This window comes from Ammospiza caudacuta, chromosome 12 (genome assembly GCF_027887145.1).
Source record: "Ammospiza caudacuta isolate bAmmCau1 chromosome 12, bAmmCau1.pri, whole genome shotgun sequence".
Classification (NCBI taxonomy): Eukaryota; Metazoa; Chordata; class Aves; order Passeriformes; family Passerellidae; genus Ammospiza; species Ammospiza caudacuta.
In genome coordinates this window covers 6,254,443-6,271,954 of record NC_080604.1, presented here as the reverse complement: position 1 = coordinate 6,271,954, position 17,512 = coordinate 6,254,443, and the positions used below count along the sequence as shown (strand labels likewise).

Sequence of the window (17,512 nt, the reverse complement as noted above, 5' to 3'; positions counted from 1 at the left end):
CTGAGTAGATCCTACAGTGTAATTCCATTTGTTTTTTGTTCTCTGGAGGCATCATCCCCAAAACATGGGGGTCTCTGCACCTGAGCACAGCCACCACGGCCTGCAAGGCTCAGAACTGTCCTGGCTTCCCCAGTATTCCTCCTCTCACAAGTTTTGTGTCCATGACCCCTCTGAGATGGAGGCTGTAGGAAAATGCTGCTGGTCATTACCACAGCTGCTATTCTGATCTTCCTCTTTAGAAACCTTTTGTTCATTATGTATAAACACTAAAATCCCAGACTTGAACAAGGGGGAGAACAGTTACATAGTCACTGGTAAGAGCTGCTGGTTCAAGCGTGTGTATCCCTTTATTCTGCACCTCATTTCTCCTCCTGTCATGCTCCAAATTAGGAACATCAGAGATGTTTTGCAGAAATGAGCTGTGGCTCCTGCATTTATTTTCTCTCTCTCTTTTTTTTTTTTTTTTAATAATGGTGGGAGGCACAAAATGTCTGAGCCACCACTGAGCATTACTGTTAAAACTGTTGATAAATCAACAGGAGTTTGCATATACTGAAATAGCTCAAAGAGCCATAAAGAATCATTACTTCAGTAATGAGAAAATCCTCATGTGTAATGGAATTTTGATTTTCATACTCTCACAATTTCATGTTTCATTTCTGGTGTTTGAACAGAAATAACTGCATTATAATGCACAATAGAAACAGAAAATTTTGAAATTGTAGGTTTTTTAAGTTAGAAAACAATTTGGGTGATCAGCTTCCCTTCCAAAAAATCCTGAGCTTCCAAGTAAGGTGTACATAATTTCAGTGCATCTTAATCTTAGAAAAGAGTTGTGCTGTTTTTTGAACTCTGCCAAGTTATTATTTTATATATCTATTTTATAAAGACAAAATTAGGGCTTCCAGGAAGGATTAGAGTTGTACTAAACATCTGTGTGGAGCAGTAGAAATGGATCAATCTCTATTGGAACTGCTGGGTAAAAGTGCTACTGATTCCCTTGTGAAGGATTTTCCTATGCTGGGCAGTGGTCTCAGACTTTGCAAACCCACAGACTTTTTTCCTTAGAACTGTTCCTTTGAAGCTGAAATTGTCTCTTTTAGAGAACTGAAAATTACTGGAACCTGTCTATGAGAGGCATAGTTGAAATGGCATTACTGTTTTGAATTTCCATTATACAGTTTAGTTGGAAAACCACTGAAATCCAGACAGCAATTTTCTTTAGGGATTCACAGAAATGTTGGAAGACAAATGGTGGCACCATGCCCAGGATCATTAATTACAAAATGCACTAATCAAACCAGTTTGCAAATAATGGTCTGTGTTCTGTATTTTGTGGGAATAATGGTGTGTGTTTTGCTTGTGGTATTCTTTCTTAGTGTTTTAAATGCCCCTAATGCTACTTTAAAGTGGCTTTTGGCAAAATCTTCTCTAACGTAATGAAATTATGCTATATGATCTACAGGGACCCTGACAGAGACAAAGAATTGTTAAAAATGTTCAAGATGACTCGTACTGACCCAGTCCTGCACATTCTGGGACTTCTTTTGAACTTTTTTCTCTGAAAAAATTGCTGTTTGTCAGGTCCAAAGGGTCTAGAGCCCTCCAATGTGTGAAGGAGAATATTAAGTTTGTGCCCTGTGGGACAATGTGTGAGAGGAGCTGGGAAAAGGGTGAAAGTATCAGGTTGTATCCTTGAACCCCACTGGATGTGAAGTTCCCTGTTAAGAATGTAAATAGCATTGGAAGAGCAGATGTTTGATTTAAATGCAGTGGAAATGCTTAAGGGAGAAAGTATTTTTCAGCTTGAAAATTTGGCACAGTAAGGCACTGCTAAAGGGAAACTATGTATCTGACAGAACTTGTAATATACTGTAATCAGTTTGAATTTCTTCAGAGATATTTATCATGCAAGTTCTAATTTAGCATGACTATTATCAATTAGTTTGGATGTTAATTATTTATTAAGACCACTTCAATAAATATGTCATGTTTATTCAAAGTGTAAACAAAAGTATTTAACTCTACTTTAAAACTGATGTGAAAGGTAATATAATTCCCTGTCATGCAGAAAACAACCTTAAAATACTGATTTTGGTGGAGGGATGTGTTGTATTTACAAAAGAATGTAGCCATTTAGTTATGGGTAGGAAGCTTTCCTCTGAATACCTTAATTTCTTTTGCATTTAAATGATAGTAAAAAGTCTGCTGACAGTGTGGAATATAGGGGCATCCACACGTATCCAGTAGTGCTTCAGTTTCTTTTAGAGCAGAATGTTTTTGTTTGTTGCTTACAGGTGCATAGCACCAGTCAGTATCAAATGCAGCATCTTCCTCAAGTCCTGCAGGTTTAGATCTTTGGCAGGTGAAGGTCACAGAGGTTCCCCTTTTCCAGTCCAGCAGGATAAGGGGGGTCTGCTGGCACTCAGTGCTTCCAGCAGAGGCATTTTGGGTGGCTGTGGTGAGATCCCAGCAGGAGGCTGGCAGTGCTCCTCCAGCCACATGTACCAATATTCCAAGCCTTGTGGGAGCAGAATTTCTGATGGGAGAAGAAATACCTTTGCTGTATTTCAGGACCATCAGTTCTCCCTCTGGCAGAGCCCACATGATTCAGCAAATGGTTTTTTGGAAAGGAAAGGTCCATTATGGCTGTGGTTTTAATGTAAGCAGGAGACACAAGTGTATGAGGAAAATGGAAGGTGATGATGAGAGCAGGGAACATTTGGTACCAATTCTAGTTCTGCTTATTAAAGCTCCTTCTCTGCTGGGACCTCATGTTTACAAACAGGGGAGGACACTTTGGGGATGTGAAGGTCAAAGGTGTCCTTAGCAGCAGACCTGGAGATGGGAGAGCGCAGGATCCTGAGGGGAGGGAGCAGGACAAAAAGCAGGATAACAATCTGAAAAAAGATCACAGTGGGAAAAAGAAATCTCTTCCTGTTTTTGGGCTCTTTCCTTGGTGTATTGTCTTTGAGAAGGCTAACTTATCATATCTAGTCTTGTTAGTCATACTTCTGAAGAAATATGATAAAGCAGAATGTGTTGCCTTCATGTTCTGTCCCAACACATCTGTGTCATGATGGAGGCATTCAAGACTGGAGGGAATCATCCTTAATTAAATAGCAAAAGCCTTGCATGCATATGTTTTTCCTCAGAATGGAATTTTATCCTAAACGGTACATTCTTACATTTAAGAATGTCTAGAACAAGATGTTCTTATAGCATAAAAACAAATAAGTACATTCAACATCCAAAGGATTTGGAACTGAATTAAATCAATGTAAAATGAATTGAAAAGGGGTGTTAATGTCACTTGTTTTGCAGTATTATCAAAATGAAGAATTAAACCTCTAAGTTTATCCCTTTCAAGTCCATTTCCATAAGCTTTGTTAAAAGTTTATGATGATGTTAGGAAATGAGGTTAATGTTGCTGTTGCTCCTAAAGGTTTAGGAACTCAATTCACTCTCAGCCCAGCAATGGAAAGCTGCAGGCTGTGCCGCAATCTCCTTAGGTGGGGTTTGCTGCAGCCCTCAGCTGTCAGCAGCCAGGGTAGGGCTGGGCTGTAGACAGAGGGCAACTTTAGGGTATTTCTTCAACCAATTTTTTTCCTCTTCTCACGGTAATTATCCCACAGAGCCCCTTATATTTTTCCTGGAGAAGACCAGTCTCCCTTCTTTGTATCCTATTTTTTCTGTTAATCAAAAAAGCTAAACAACAGTAATTAACCCCAGAATACCTGGCTCATGCTGGCCAAGGTGCATTTCCTGATGATGATGTTTAAGAGTAGCAACAGCATATGAATACTGATAGTGGGAAGTGTCAGACACCAGAATTGTCTTAGATTTGTTTTAACTTGTTTCTGTAACTGTTAAATGTTGTCATCTTGTACTTGTCCCAAGTTGCTGTATTAGACAACTCAGGCATCTGAAGCTGTAAATAAGGAAGAGATATGAGAGTCAAGATGCACATCTTGACTGCCAGGGAGTGTAATAACTTGTACTCAGAGCTATTTACATGTGTGGCATAATTGATGTTTAGAGTGGAGAAGTTGTTTGTACTATACTGAGTTGCTATAAATAAAAATAGGCTCTGAATTGCACATTAGTGTGAATTAATCATTTAAGGTCTGTGAGGTGATACAAACAAATAGGAGAACATTTCTCTTCTTGAAGAAGAGCAATAGAGTGGGACTAACCCTTTGTAAAAACATTTTTCTTCATAATATTCTGTGGAGAGCTCTGAACTGAGATGGGTTGATTTGTTAAATAGAGAGCATTGTGACAACCGGTTTAAATAGTACCCGCTGTCCCTCACAACAGATCTGAGGAAAAGCTTTTTCAAGGCAAAAGAGCTTTGCTGACGTTGTGAGGATTGTCCTCCTGTGTCCTGCTGTTCCTTAAGTGCTACTGTGGCTGCAGTGCTACCTGGGCTCTCCTCTGCAAGGGGTTTCAAGCTGTGAAAGGCTGTAGGGTGTTTGTTTGGTTTGCAGCAGATAAAAGATATCACCAGGTTTTGGGTGTGTTGGCAGATAGCTTTGATTTAAATACACCATTTTGATTTTGGAACAAAACAAACCATTATTGGTTTTGGTTTATTGTAAAGAATTTGAATACATTTAATTTTTTTTTTAAATGTACAATCCAATCCAGTGGAGTTCTGAAATTATTTTGGAGGCAATCCAGTTGTTGCTTTGCTGCACAAGGTTTCTGGTAAAGCATATTAAATGCTCCTCAGGAGAGGGGGAGGTCAGCACAAGCACTGCACAAATGGAATTTCTAATACATTTAGGAGACATGGAGGGAATAAGGAGGGGTGAGAAGTTTGCATATGCACTGCTAGTGTGAGGCGCCTGTATTCAATCAGCTTCTCTGTGATTTAGGGCTTCATATCACAGGCTTCATTCTTCTGAGAATTTAGTTTTATTTTGCAGCTCAGGGAAAGCCAGGATTGTTGCTTTTTCCTTGGATTGTTGCCAAGAGCGCAAGGAACCTTTTTGTGAAGTTACTGATGTAAATTCAATATATCTTTCAGCTTTTGAGCTATTTGGAAGAAGCATAAGGACATAGTATATCTAGAAAAAAATTATTACTGAAGTATGATATATGGTAATTCAGGCAGGTTATTTAATCTAATAGAAAGGAAAAGCTTGTAGCAACATCCCTGTTTATCTTGTACAGGCTTTGTTTTGTTGGTTTTTCTCTGGTTTTGCTTTCTTTATTGATGCTGCATCATTCTTTTTACTGCTTAAGTTCTTCCCTTGTCACATGTCACTATTTTAAGATATTTTACTCCTTTTCAATAGCAAAAGTCTGAAGTTATTTTTTCTGTCTCTCTGATTACTGGGCTTTATTACAAACTGTAAATTGAAATGCCCTCTGTGAATACAGTAGAGAATCAATTTAGATAGATTTTTATTGGAGTAAATAATTTCTGTTTGAAGCTGAAAGTTATGAATATTCATAAGACTAAATAAGTACAATTCATGATAATGCATCTTTATGAATAAATTGAGGACTAATAAATAGAGACTTTCAGGGTAGAAGAATGAAAATAAACCTAAACTGAGATGCCTTTCTCAATCTGTTACTTGATTTGGAAGACTTATGTTGTTTATTGGGCTTGACAATTGTAGAGACCTTTTCCAACCTTAACATTTCTATGATCCAGTGACTCTCAGTGTTTAATGGTGTCCTGTCAGAGAGGGGTGAGCTCAAACCCAGCCTCCTCTGGAAACCCCAGGATGCTGCCTCAACCCCTAGTAAATGGAGTTAGTAGTTTTAATTAGGAGAAGTTGTAATTTCTTAACTTTATTCTTGCTGGATGTTATTTTCACTTATTTGTTGTTTGTATTTTTTAAGAGTTTTTAAAGTCCATTTTAGTTCTGTAATCCAAGAGGACCAGCTGTCTAGGCACATATGGAGAACTGATGAATATGTGCAAGTATTAATTGTGTTCTCAAATTGCTTTTTCTGTGGGTGCCAGTCAGGACACCTGTGTACTGTCCACATCTCCCACACAAATTTTTAGCTCTTGCCTATTTTTGTGACAACTTTGTGTTGACCTGTAGTCTGACCTTTATTGATCAACAGGCACTTGATGTATTAATACTCTCTAATTTGATAGGTGAAGTTTAAGGTTTGCATAGTAATAATATTACAGATTTTGAGTAACACTAAACTATAAATATTGCAAAGATCTTTAAATTGCAACAGAGTTTTAATACAAAGTAATTTGCTTAATTAAAATCATCCTGACAAAACTGAGAAGAAAGGCATGATTTTTGTGTTGTTTCTAGCTTTAGTATTTCCTTTCATGTGCTGATGGTGCTTGCAGGCTTTAATATCTAATGTAGATACCAAAATCCATAACAAGGAACCTGGGAAAAGCTGCTCGCTTGCTTTTATAAGGAAAATAATTTTTTTGTGCCCTTCTCCCCCATTACAGCTTAAGGCAGTTTTATAGGGAATGTCTTAAGGGACTGCTGTTGAGAGAGGCAAAATCCTGACTTTACAGTGGTGGTAAATGAAGTCATGGTAACAAAGTGCCTATAAATAGGCCATTGCTGTAATATACCGGTCTGTTATATATTTCCATATGATGTGGAATTTATTTAGAGAGGATGACAGAGGCAGCCATGGTGTTCCAAAGGCACCTGAGGGAACGCAGGGAAGCAAGGCCTGCTCTGTGCTCGGCTGTGTGGGGTCTGGCCCAGCCGGGATCCCGAGCTCTGTGCCGGGGGCCGGTCCGGGCACGGCGTGAGGGCGGGGGCCGGTCCGGGCACGGCGCGAGGGGAGAGGCCGATCCCAGCTGGCCCCACAGGGCTCTGCCCAGCCAGGGAGGCTCTGGGACAGCAGCTTTGGGGCAGGGAGATGAGGGGAAAAGGGAGAAACAGCCCCACAGACACTGGAGCTGAGCAGGGGGACGTGAACAAGCAGTGGAGATGGGATCCATGCTGGGATTCGCACTGGGATGTGTGTGGGCAGAACCCACCCTGACACAGGGGAAAAGTAGAATGAGAGAGAGAGAAGCAGGGCAGAGCTGCCATGGACTGACCCCTCCATTCTGTCATGGTGGGGATGAAGTGATTCTGTGAAGGATGGAGGAGTTTGGGAGTAAAGGGAAAAAACGCTGGGCTTGGGAAGGGGGTGCTTGAGGACAAGGGCTCTTTGTGTCTTCGTATCTCCCGCCCGACTCTGTTGGAATGGCGATAAATAAATTCCCTGAGGGAGTTCTGTTGTCCTGGGATGGTGGTAGGTGAGTGAGGTCCCTGCCTTTATTTCAACCCACAAATATTGTCAGTTCCTCCCCCTGCCCTGGTCTGTGGGAGAGGGGCCCGGTGGGAGAATCGCCGTGTTAAAAACGAGAGCAGGCTCCCGGCACTTAAGTGATTTCAGCACTTATTATAAGAAAAAGAAAGGCCTAAAGCAAGGGGGCTCGCGGGCCGAGGAGGAACAGCAGATCCTGTCGAGGATGGAGCGGCGCCGCTGCTGGGGCTGCTCAGCAGCGATGGCCCCGATGTTCCAGAGGGAGCGGCACGGATTCAGTGGGTCAGAAGCCCCTTTTTATCTTGCTTTTTGTCCCTTTTGTTTGGTTTCTTTTTCTGTCCTTCATTTGCATGGTTTAAGGCGCTCGATTGGCCCAGTACAGTTCTGTCCAGGCTGGCTCGTTTCGTTGGGGGTGATGCACTTTACTTAGGTGTGATACGGTACTCACCGTACCGTATCACACCTATTTCTTATAACTACCCTTTAAGCCCTTTTATAATATAATAACCAACCTAACAGTACACGCTTAACGATCTATCAGCTATTTTACAACAGTTTCTAATCTATTTTTAACACTCCACACCAAACCCATCTTTTGGCTTTTGAACTCCACAGAGTCCTTAAAAGAAAAAAAATACTGCCAGAATTCCACTTTTTGATGCATAGCTGCACATCTGAAGATTATCCAAACATTGATTAGCGTGACTTGTTAATTATAACGGATCAAAGAAATACAGCATGTGTTTTTGTGTCTGGGGATAGTAAAATGAGGCAACCAGACGTGTTAGAGGACTTGTGTTGCTTGTGAGGAGAGTCCCAATTCATTAAAGCCATCCAGGTTCTTTGTTTGTGACTCATTTTAGTTATTACCATAAAAGTTCTGCAGAAATACTTAATTTTATATTCCAGATTTGCCAAATATGTTTATAAATGCACACAGCAGGTCATTCTGCATGGACTGATAAGGTGCTCTTTGCTTGGGAGCTTGTGATAAAGCCAGCTGAAAAAATGAGAGGTTAGAGATTGTATGAAAATTAACTGTGAAACAGAATGAATGTTTACACATCAGACTAACTTGCACATCATTTATTTAACTACTAACAAGATGATAAAGTTTCGGGTTTATTTATGGTGCTACTCTTAACTAAAATGGAAGGATTTTAATGCTTAAAATTTGGGGGAGCAGAGGGGATAGTTTCTTAAATGTGGTGTCTGGGGCAATCTCTAATACAGGTTTTTTACACAGGGGTAGGAATCCTGAGTAACTTAGCTTAGTGTTGAGTTTTGAAGGGTTTTTTTTTTCATCTTGAAAGAGAGAAGTCATTAAAATGTGAGTATCTTCTTCCTTCCTTCTCTCCCATGTGCAGCTTATTAGTCCCTGGGCTCCTGTAGTGTGAGGAGGGATGTTAGAAACTGATTTTTGACTCCTTCAAACTCCCTTCTGCCTGCAAGCCTGAAATTAAGCCACTTTCAACTCTGTTCCAGCTTTGCTTTCTCTCTCATGAGCTTTTTCCTTCACTCTCATGGATCTTGCATCTATGGTTCTTTGTAACAGTTTCCCTGAGATCACAGCCACAGCCCTGCTGCCTTTCACTTTCTCTTCTTCCCTTCCTTGCCCTGCACCCTGGGTTTTCTGGAAGGATACCCTGTGTTTAGCTCTCTCTCAATACTTGTGCATTCAGTTTAAAGCAGGTGAAACACGTGCTCTGTAGTCTCCTTTATTTGTATTTAAAGTAAGTACTTCTGGTACTCCTTGGCTTGTATAAAATGACTGTTTAAACATAACCATAGAACATACTGTAATTTAGCCAGCATGGTGTTCTGGACCTGCCTGCTTTGATAGCCTTAAACCACATTACAGGAGTGAGAAAGAGCCTCTCTTAGCAGGTTTGCTTGGGAAGTCTGAACATGATGGTTTGGGACCTAATTCTCATGATCATTTCATTCCCAACTGGTTTGTTATTAAAATATACCTAATTTGCTATTTTGATACTACCAAGCTCAATTGTTTTCATCTTGTGTTTTAGAAAGTGACAACCTTTTATTGTTCACATAAATAGCATATAAAATGGACATTTCTCATACCTACTGTCATTGGCAGCTTATATAGGATTTACTTGTGACTTTACATTTAGTAATAAAATCTGAACAAAATGGAGTCATTTTAAGCTTATCAGCTATACATGATTATCTTCCTTGCATAATTTTTTTCAGCCCCAGAAATTTATGTCTTTCTCTTAGGTCTAGTGTCTGTTTTTCTTTCTTTCAAGTGGGACCAAAACCAGTATTGATGCAGAGTTGAAAGATTGTGCATCTTTTCATCTCCAAATTGTTTGATAGGAACAACTGATGATGCCATCTGTGCTTAACCTGCTTCAGCAAAACAGATGTGTAATGAGGTTCAGAGAAATTAAAAAATGCTTATCAAAATGAATTGCATTGATGTCTGTTTTCCTAAGTCATGCAGATCTAGTGGTCTTATAGGAAAACAAACTCAAGTAGGTGGAAGTTCTTTTTTCATCTCATCTCAGCTATTTTGGGTAAACAAGTGAAAAACACTTGTTCTAATAATGTGTTGCAAGAGAAAACACTTATGTTTCTCTTTGTGGCTGTTCCCCTCTCAGATGTAATCTGGGTAGATGCAGGTGTCTGTGTTTAGAGGGCTTTTATAACCCACTCATGTAGCGGCAGAGATGTGATCAAGGCGCTGCCAGCTGATCCAGTCCCCATGTCAGTCCATCCACTCGCTGTTTTCCCAAGTGACATTCCAACACTTCAGGCTTTGCAGAGCCAAGGGATGGAGCTCAGCTGTTAAAAGAACAGCATCCAGCTGCATCTGGAGATCTTGTTTTCCTTCTTGTGCTCATCTTTCATGGCACCTTGGCTATTTTATGCAGTATTGGAGACTGGATGGAAACGAGCCCCTTTGACACACAGTCCTGACCCAGCACAGAGACAAAAGGGACAAATGTCCTTATTTTATCTTATCTTATGAGTGGCCTTGGTTGTTGGCCTTAAACTTTCCTTTTTGGGGAATTCACATACTTTTTTCCCCTGCAGGAAATAATTGTATTTCCACTTCTGTCTGATTTTGGGGGATTTGGTTTTGGTGAAGTGGGTTTTTTTCCATAATGGAGTAAAACCAGTTCTTATGGAAAGGATTCCAGTGTTAGTTGTGTAAATTCTTGGGGATATTATCTGTTTGTCTTTACTGATAATGGTGGTGTGGGGGTTTTATATTATCTATGGTAATTTTTCTCTTTCAAAGTAGTTTTCCTGGTGGATTTTATCATTAATTGCTTTAGTCCTTTTTAGAGTGCCAGGTAATGAATGTTCACACACCCACCCCCTTCATACCTGGCTGAACTTTAGTAACTGGAATATCACAAATAATTTCAAAATGCTTTTTTGTTGTGGTGACTCATTGCAGACTGTTCAGAGCCATTCACTTAGCTGCTGACAGAAGTAAACTTTTTCACCTCTATCACTTTAAATCTAAAATTTTACATTTACTGTATGATTGGAATAAGCGATTCCTGCTGTGCCTAATGAATCCTCTTATTCAGCATTAGGTTCCATCAGAAAATGGGCCTCTTAGCAGATTGAGCCTAAACCACAGGAATAAGAAGTTATTTAGTATGAATTGCATCAGTTAACACTACTTTTTGATTTAAATATTTTAAGGCTCACAAAAACTGATGTTCCTCTAGGGTAATTAAATGAAAATTGGGTAACCTATTAATCTCTCTTTCTCTCTCTCTCTTTCCAAACTTATTCTCTCCCCCTCTCTTTCTTTCCCTTGTTTTTTTCCCCCTCCTTGCCTCTTTCCTTTTCTCTCTCCCTCCTCCCCTTCCTCCCAAAAATGTGCCTTTACAGAAGCATAAGGTGGATCTTTTCTACAAGCTGCGGCACGTGATGAACGAGCTCATTGACCTCCGCAGGCAGCTGCTCTCGGGCCACCTGACCCAGGATCAGGTGCGAGAGGTCAAGAGACACCTCACAGTGAGGCTGGACTGGGGCAATGAGTAAGTACTGGCTCCTGTTTCTTCTCATTCTTCTGAAGTAACTGTTACTAGCAAAAAGACCCCCCTCAACGTTTTTTTTTCCAATAGTATTTGTGCACAGGGAGAACTTGGGATTATTTGAAGATCAAGTATAACTTTTTCCTGAATTTATTGCCTTCTACAGGGAGTCTTGCTCTTGGTGTGAAATGAGCTGTTTACCAGAAGGCCTTTCCAAGGGTTCCCTGCACTTATAAAAGGATGAGGTCACTTCACTAACTTGGTGTCAACCTAGAGAATATTAGGCCTGGGAGGATGTGTTCAGAGGTACTTAAAGTAGATTTTTCTTCCATTAAGGAAATATTTTAATGGTTGTTGCAAAAAGTGGAGCATCTCACAGTTAACCAGGGACATGAGAGCTGAGGCTGTGATATTTAGACTTTTTGTATCACGGCACTTCTCAGAGGTTTAATTTCCTTGGTCAGCACTGTGGTGATTTTGTGGAGAGGTTCTTTTAAAGGCAAAGACAGCTGCAATTCATTCACACAGAAATGATAATAAATTGTCATTAGACAACAACCAGCCCTCGGCCAGACTTGTGTGTTCTGGGATATGGATCAGACAGGTAAGTTGTACATGACACACATGACACTCTCAGACAAACAGAGAATTTCCCACTGGGAGTGGGATTAGTGCTCATGAGCATGTGGGAGTGGGGAGGAGTCCTGCAAATTGACAGCTAAGGAGAAAATCCCAGTGTTTTTCATTAAGCTGTGTTTGATTCCATTCCTTGGTCGCCTACCTCAAAACCCCCTCTGAGGAACATACCTGAACACCCTGATAAAGGTTTAGCAGCCCCTTTGCTGCACTTCATTTCTCTCTTGTTGAGAGAAAGCTCTGAAGGACATAGACCAATAGATTGCATCCAGTCTTTCTGCAGTGCAGAATTACAGATATTTTCCATTCTTATTCCCAGTGGAGTAAATAGGAACCAAGAGATTGTGTTTGAGCATTACGCCTGCCTGGTTTTGCTCAGAGTTTATGATCAAATTAGCAACAGGAAGCTGCAGAAATGCTGTGAGGCTAAAAAAGGATGAGGAGAGCAGAGAGCAATGCAGCAGTGAAGAGAATAGGTTGTTCCATGAGGTGCCTGTAGGCCTTTTTTATGTAAAACCATTAAATAGGAATGTAATTCAAACTATAAAGGTAAATCTAATGCATGACAATTATGGAGAAGTCTCAGTGAAATTAGTAAATATGTTCAGGATTATATTCATCTACTCAGGATGCTTGTTTAGGAAAAAAAAAATCTGTTTCTTACTGCAGGTATTAAAATTCCTAGAGAAAGAGATGCATGATATCAGAGATACATGCAATATTTAAATGTAAATGTCTGGGGCTTCAGGGGTGTTTCTGCAACATCACTCTTTTTCCACAGAATTTCTGGAAGAGTTCTGCCTCTGTGTTCTATCCCCCTCTCTGAGGTTTATCACAAAACTTATGACCACCTGTGTTAATCTGCTAAAACACTAATGACTTTCATAGATATATGCACATAGTACTGCCCTTTCTCAAGTATTATAAAAGTGTTAGTTGCTATTCTGTCATACTTGAGATTTGCAAATAAAAGAAATGAAAAACATTGTTATTCATGTGCCTTAATGTTGTCTGAGAAGATTGAGTTCCCTGCAGTTTGAGCAGGGCTGTAATTACTCAAGACAGTACAATGTAACAGGAGATATTCCATTGCCAGGCAGCTTTCAGGAAATAGTCATCTCACACATCTGATATACAACGTTTGCTTATTTACTGAGAGACTCTTTTTATCCTCACCTTGATCATCAGTGAATTGTATTATTTGGGAAGGAGTGATGCAAACATGAAACTCCTACTTCTTGTCATCACCGATTACTGATTGTTTTCACTTTGTTGAACTGGTACAATTTTCCCTAAAATACACTGGCAGTGGCTCTGGAATTCATCCCTTGTGTCCTGGTAGGAGCTGGTGGAAATCAAGGGACAGATACCCTCTTTGAATGAATAGCTACAGGTTGCTTTTTTAGTGAAGGAGCTCATTTAGGCTGTTTGAAAACCTATTTGCTTCGTTTTCTGTGCTTGCTGTAATTACTAAGAAGTTTTGCTCTGTAGTTTGGCCTATTAAAATGTGAGAATTATTAGTTAGCAACAATTGCTGCTAAACCCCTGTATTGTTGCTAATCATTTTGCTAACACTACGATGATTGCCCCTTCCTATAGCCATTCCATTTTCTGTTGCTTACACATTCTCTCTCCCCTGTACAAGAGAAAGGTCCAGGACTCATCCTTTTTTTCATTCATTCATTCCTGCTTTCTTCCTTGTTCCACTTACCCCCAGGTAGTTTAGGTTTGTACACATGCAGGGCTGACATTGCTGCTACAGAGGTTTTTGTATTTCCCAATCAGAATTTGGTACCTTCAGAAGAGCACCTTGATGATTTTAGACTTGCACTCTAAGGATCTCTGTGTATTTTTGCACAGCCAAAATCCTATCTGCTGTTTTATTTCCTCCTTATCTTGCTGGGCTTTATACAGAATATTGCAAATACTTCTGCTTTCTAGCAATGTTTCACTCTGATACAATTGACCATAATATTGATCTATGGAAGGCTGAAACGCTATTGGAAGTGTCCAATGGTCTGTGAATAACAAGGCAAAAGTTGTAAAGCATGAAGCAATTGTTATAAAGCTGAAGTGTGCTATTTATCATCTCATTTAAGTCACATTATAAAGTTGAATCTTCAGTTCTTCATTTCATTTTCTATCATGTTTCAAATCAAACAGATACTTGATTTTGAAATTTTTGTTTAGGTTTTTGCTTCTACATGAATGGATAAGTCTTTCCACTTTCACTGTTGCTTAGAGTAGGAAACCAGAGTGAAGCTTTTTTGCTGATGAGGAGCTGTTTCATTGTGGAGACTTTCGCATCAAAAACAGATGAAGGAATCTGCCTGACAGAGCTTCTATTTGAAATGTGAATCCTCTGCTTCAGTGCCAAAGGCTAATTGCAGCAGTATGTGCAATACCTTGTGTGCCAGAAAGGCAGATGAAGCTTTCTTCAAAGTAATTCAGCTTGAAAACCAGAGGTCATCTCACCTGATCTTCAGGACTGGTTCTTTCACATTAATGTAGCATCTGTCAGGAGATTACCAGAAAGCATCCAGCTCTCCTTGCATACTCAGGGAAGACACTTCCTTCCCTGTAAATGTGGAATGTGTATTCTGTGTTTTGGGTCAGGAACAGAGAAAGGAGGGGGAGCCACCAACACTTTGATATTTTTGACAGATAAAAGCCAGTAAACAAGATGAGTTTGTAGGCTTTTATTACTTTTTAGTCAAAGGTTATTCTTTTTTCCCATAAAATGTTATTAAAATCATTGCATTAAAAGAAATTTTCCAAATAGTTGCCATAAATTCTGCACAGAAAGATCCACAGGTAGCCAGAAGTTAAAAATGAGTGTTAAAAAAGAAAAACAAAGGGCAAAATATTAGCAATATATCTTTTACACTGTCATACAAAGAAAATGAATCACACTTTTAAGGTCGTGGTTTTTCTCCTGCCTGAGAATTGCAGTTGGAAAGCCTGCAGCAGCTGGTTAGTGCCTACTAACTACTGACATCCATAACTGTGGGGGGCAGGAATTGTGTGATCTAGTGAAGTCAGCACAGTCTTGAATTTCAAAAAGCCCTAAATTTCAGTGCTATCACTCATAGATTATTTTGGGGCTTGGACTGATTTATCTTCTTGTCATATTTTCTTGACATAAAAGGAGTAAGAATGACTTTTTGGTAGTATTGTAACAATAAGCTTCAAGTTAGTAAAATGCACTTGGAGGTAAGAATAAAAGTACAGATGATACCTGTTTGGAGTATTAAAATAAGTTTTATTGCAGTAGCTGTCATTACATCAAAGGAGATCAAAACAGGAATAACCAACTTAAACAACCATGAAGAAATGCCTTTAAGAATTGCAGGAAGACCAGCTGCCATTTCTGTCTGAATGTGCAGCATCTTTCCCTCTCCTTGGGGTAATGATTGAGTTGGGATTAAAGGGGTAAGGAACTTTGCTGAAAATCAGTCTTTGAGGAAAACCTGAATAACCTCTCTCTGTAGCCTGATAATGCCATGCTCAGAAGTATTTGCTGCAGTTCCCTTTTATCAGTTCCTAGCTAAGATTATTTACCTTCATCTCATCATGCTCATTTTAAAAAATCATTTCCTGTGTAGCATTACATCAGTACTTTACTAATTTCTTTGTAGATTGCAGTCCCTGCAGGTTTTTTGTATAACTGAACTTAATTCTGTCGAAGAAAACTATCGAGTTGTATTAGCAGGGTCTCATTTTGACAAGCATGGTTTGTTTTTTCATGTACTTAGTTTTCTGTGGATTTCTGTATTGTATTTCCTTCAAAGTCCATTTTAAAGTCTGTACATAGTTTATGTGAATCACTGCTAGCATAATTTTCTTTCCCTTCACCACCTTTATTTGTGTTTAAGAAATATAAGTTATATTAAGTAAGGCTTTCATATATTAAGAGAAAGAATAAAAGAAGTAGTGCTGGCTGCAAAATTACAGCTGGAAAGGTTGAGGTAAAGTAGATGTTTTTGGAGCAAAGGGGATGAGATCTTGCACCGTCCAGAGATGTGATGAGCTCTCCCAATCTGTTCTTCAAGACTGAGTTTGCATCTGAAAAGTTTTTGGGTTTTTTTACATCAAATGCCATATTTCTTCAAGGTTCTTTTAGGAAGAGTTGTGCTGACCTGTGGTTTTATGAATTCTAAATGCTGTAGTGTTTGTATTGTAAATAAGTGAACGTACTGGAAATTAGGACTGCTCCTCAGAATTACCATTAAACCTAAGTTGGTTTTTTTCTAGAAGCCCAGGTAACCTTGAGTTGTGTGTCCATCCCTTTCACTATTAAAAAGCCCTCTATTTTTGTCAGTTGGCTTGATTCCATATTACTTGAGAGAAAATTGTCTAGAGATTTCAGGTGGTGGATTTTTAAAATTTTTATCCCCTAAAGAAAGAAAAATCGTGAAGACTTTTATGTAGATGAGGAGAGTGTCTAAATGCCAGCTGGAGGGATCCCAAACAGATGCAATCAAGAGGTAATTGATAAGCTTGGGGATATTTTGTAGGTATGCTTGGGAAATGTTTTTGAAGGGCAGTTCAGTGTGAAGGCAGAATAAAAAAGCACAAGCATTTGCTGGTAAAAGGAAGTATTGTGGAGACAGGAACTGTCAAATAAACAAACCAGCACATTATGTAATTTTTATGCGTGCTCTGTTTTGGAGAAATACTGCCTGGCAGCTGGGGCTCTTCTATCCCCCAGTGTTTGATAATAGAGAGGGAAAGTGGGCCACTGACTGTCACTGCCATCTCCAGCATTATCTTGTCAGTCCTTCACAGGCAAAAAATAATTGATACAAATTGAGTGTACAAACCTGGCCTTCCACCTGCACAGTAAATGGCTGCATGTTTGTGCTCCAGCCAAGACACCCTTATTTGCTGGGAGCAAGTGTTGTGCAGGATTAACATAGTATTAGAGAATGAGAATCTTCTGGGCTGAAAATCCACGGTGTTAAGGGATTTAACTAAAAATAGGGTATTAGATAAGTTTCACAGGGATGCTGCTGCAGTTGTGTTGAACATTATTAAGCAGAAGATAATACTTTTGTCATGTTCTGAGTAATGAGTGCAGGCACTGCTTCACCCCAGCTCTCCAGAGAGCTGAAATGATGTGAACAGAACCTGGTCAGGCTGGGATTGGCTTGGCCAGGTTTTCCTGGAGAACTTTAATAGAGCTCAGTGTCTGCCCTGGAACTGCAGTGCACACACAGTGGCTTTGATGGTGTCAGTAGGGAATCATCTGTTCCTATCTGTGTGCTGAGGAGAAATCCCTTTATCAATGTACTTCAGGGTGGGAGTGTGCACACATGTGAATGGCAGGGTGTTTTGGAGGTTGTTAGATACATTCAGGAAAGCTTCTGGGAATGAATTTTATGAGCAGTAACATTAAAAAAAAACAAAAAAAAAAAAAAAAAAACAAAAAAAAACTTTGCAGTGATCTCTGATTTTACCATTTTTTGTATTATATTTTTTAACTTTCTGTGATAAGTAGGCTCAACTGGCAGCTGCAGGTAAGGATTACCTAGTGTGTCCTTATTTTAATCTTTTTCATTTGGTAAATAGATGCAGTCATTTTCATT

The 17,512-nt window shown here is 39.5% G+C and overlaps 1 protein-coding gene across 1 annotated transcript in view; it reads left to right on the top strand.

Annotated features, from left to right (window-relative positions):
- The window catches only part of DOCK3 (dedicator of cytokinesis 3), a 185,266-nt gene that overhangs the window by 49,182 nt on the left and 118,572 nt on the right, over positions 1–17,512 (top strand). Inside the window, exon 6 of the mRNA XM_058812859.1 lies at positions 11,143–11,291. Coding sequence (XP_058668842.1) covers positions 11,143–11,291 — 149 coding nt within the window. The remainder of the gene's footprint in view (positions 1–11,142; positions 11,292–17,512) is intronic.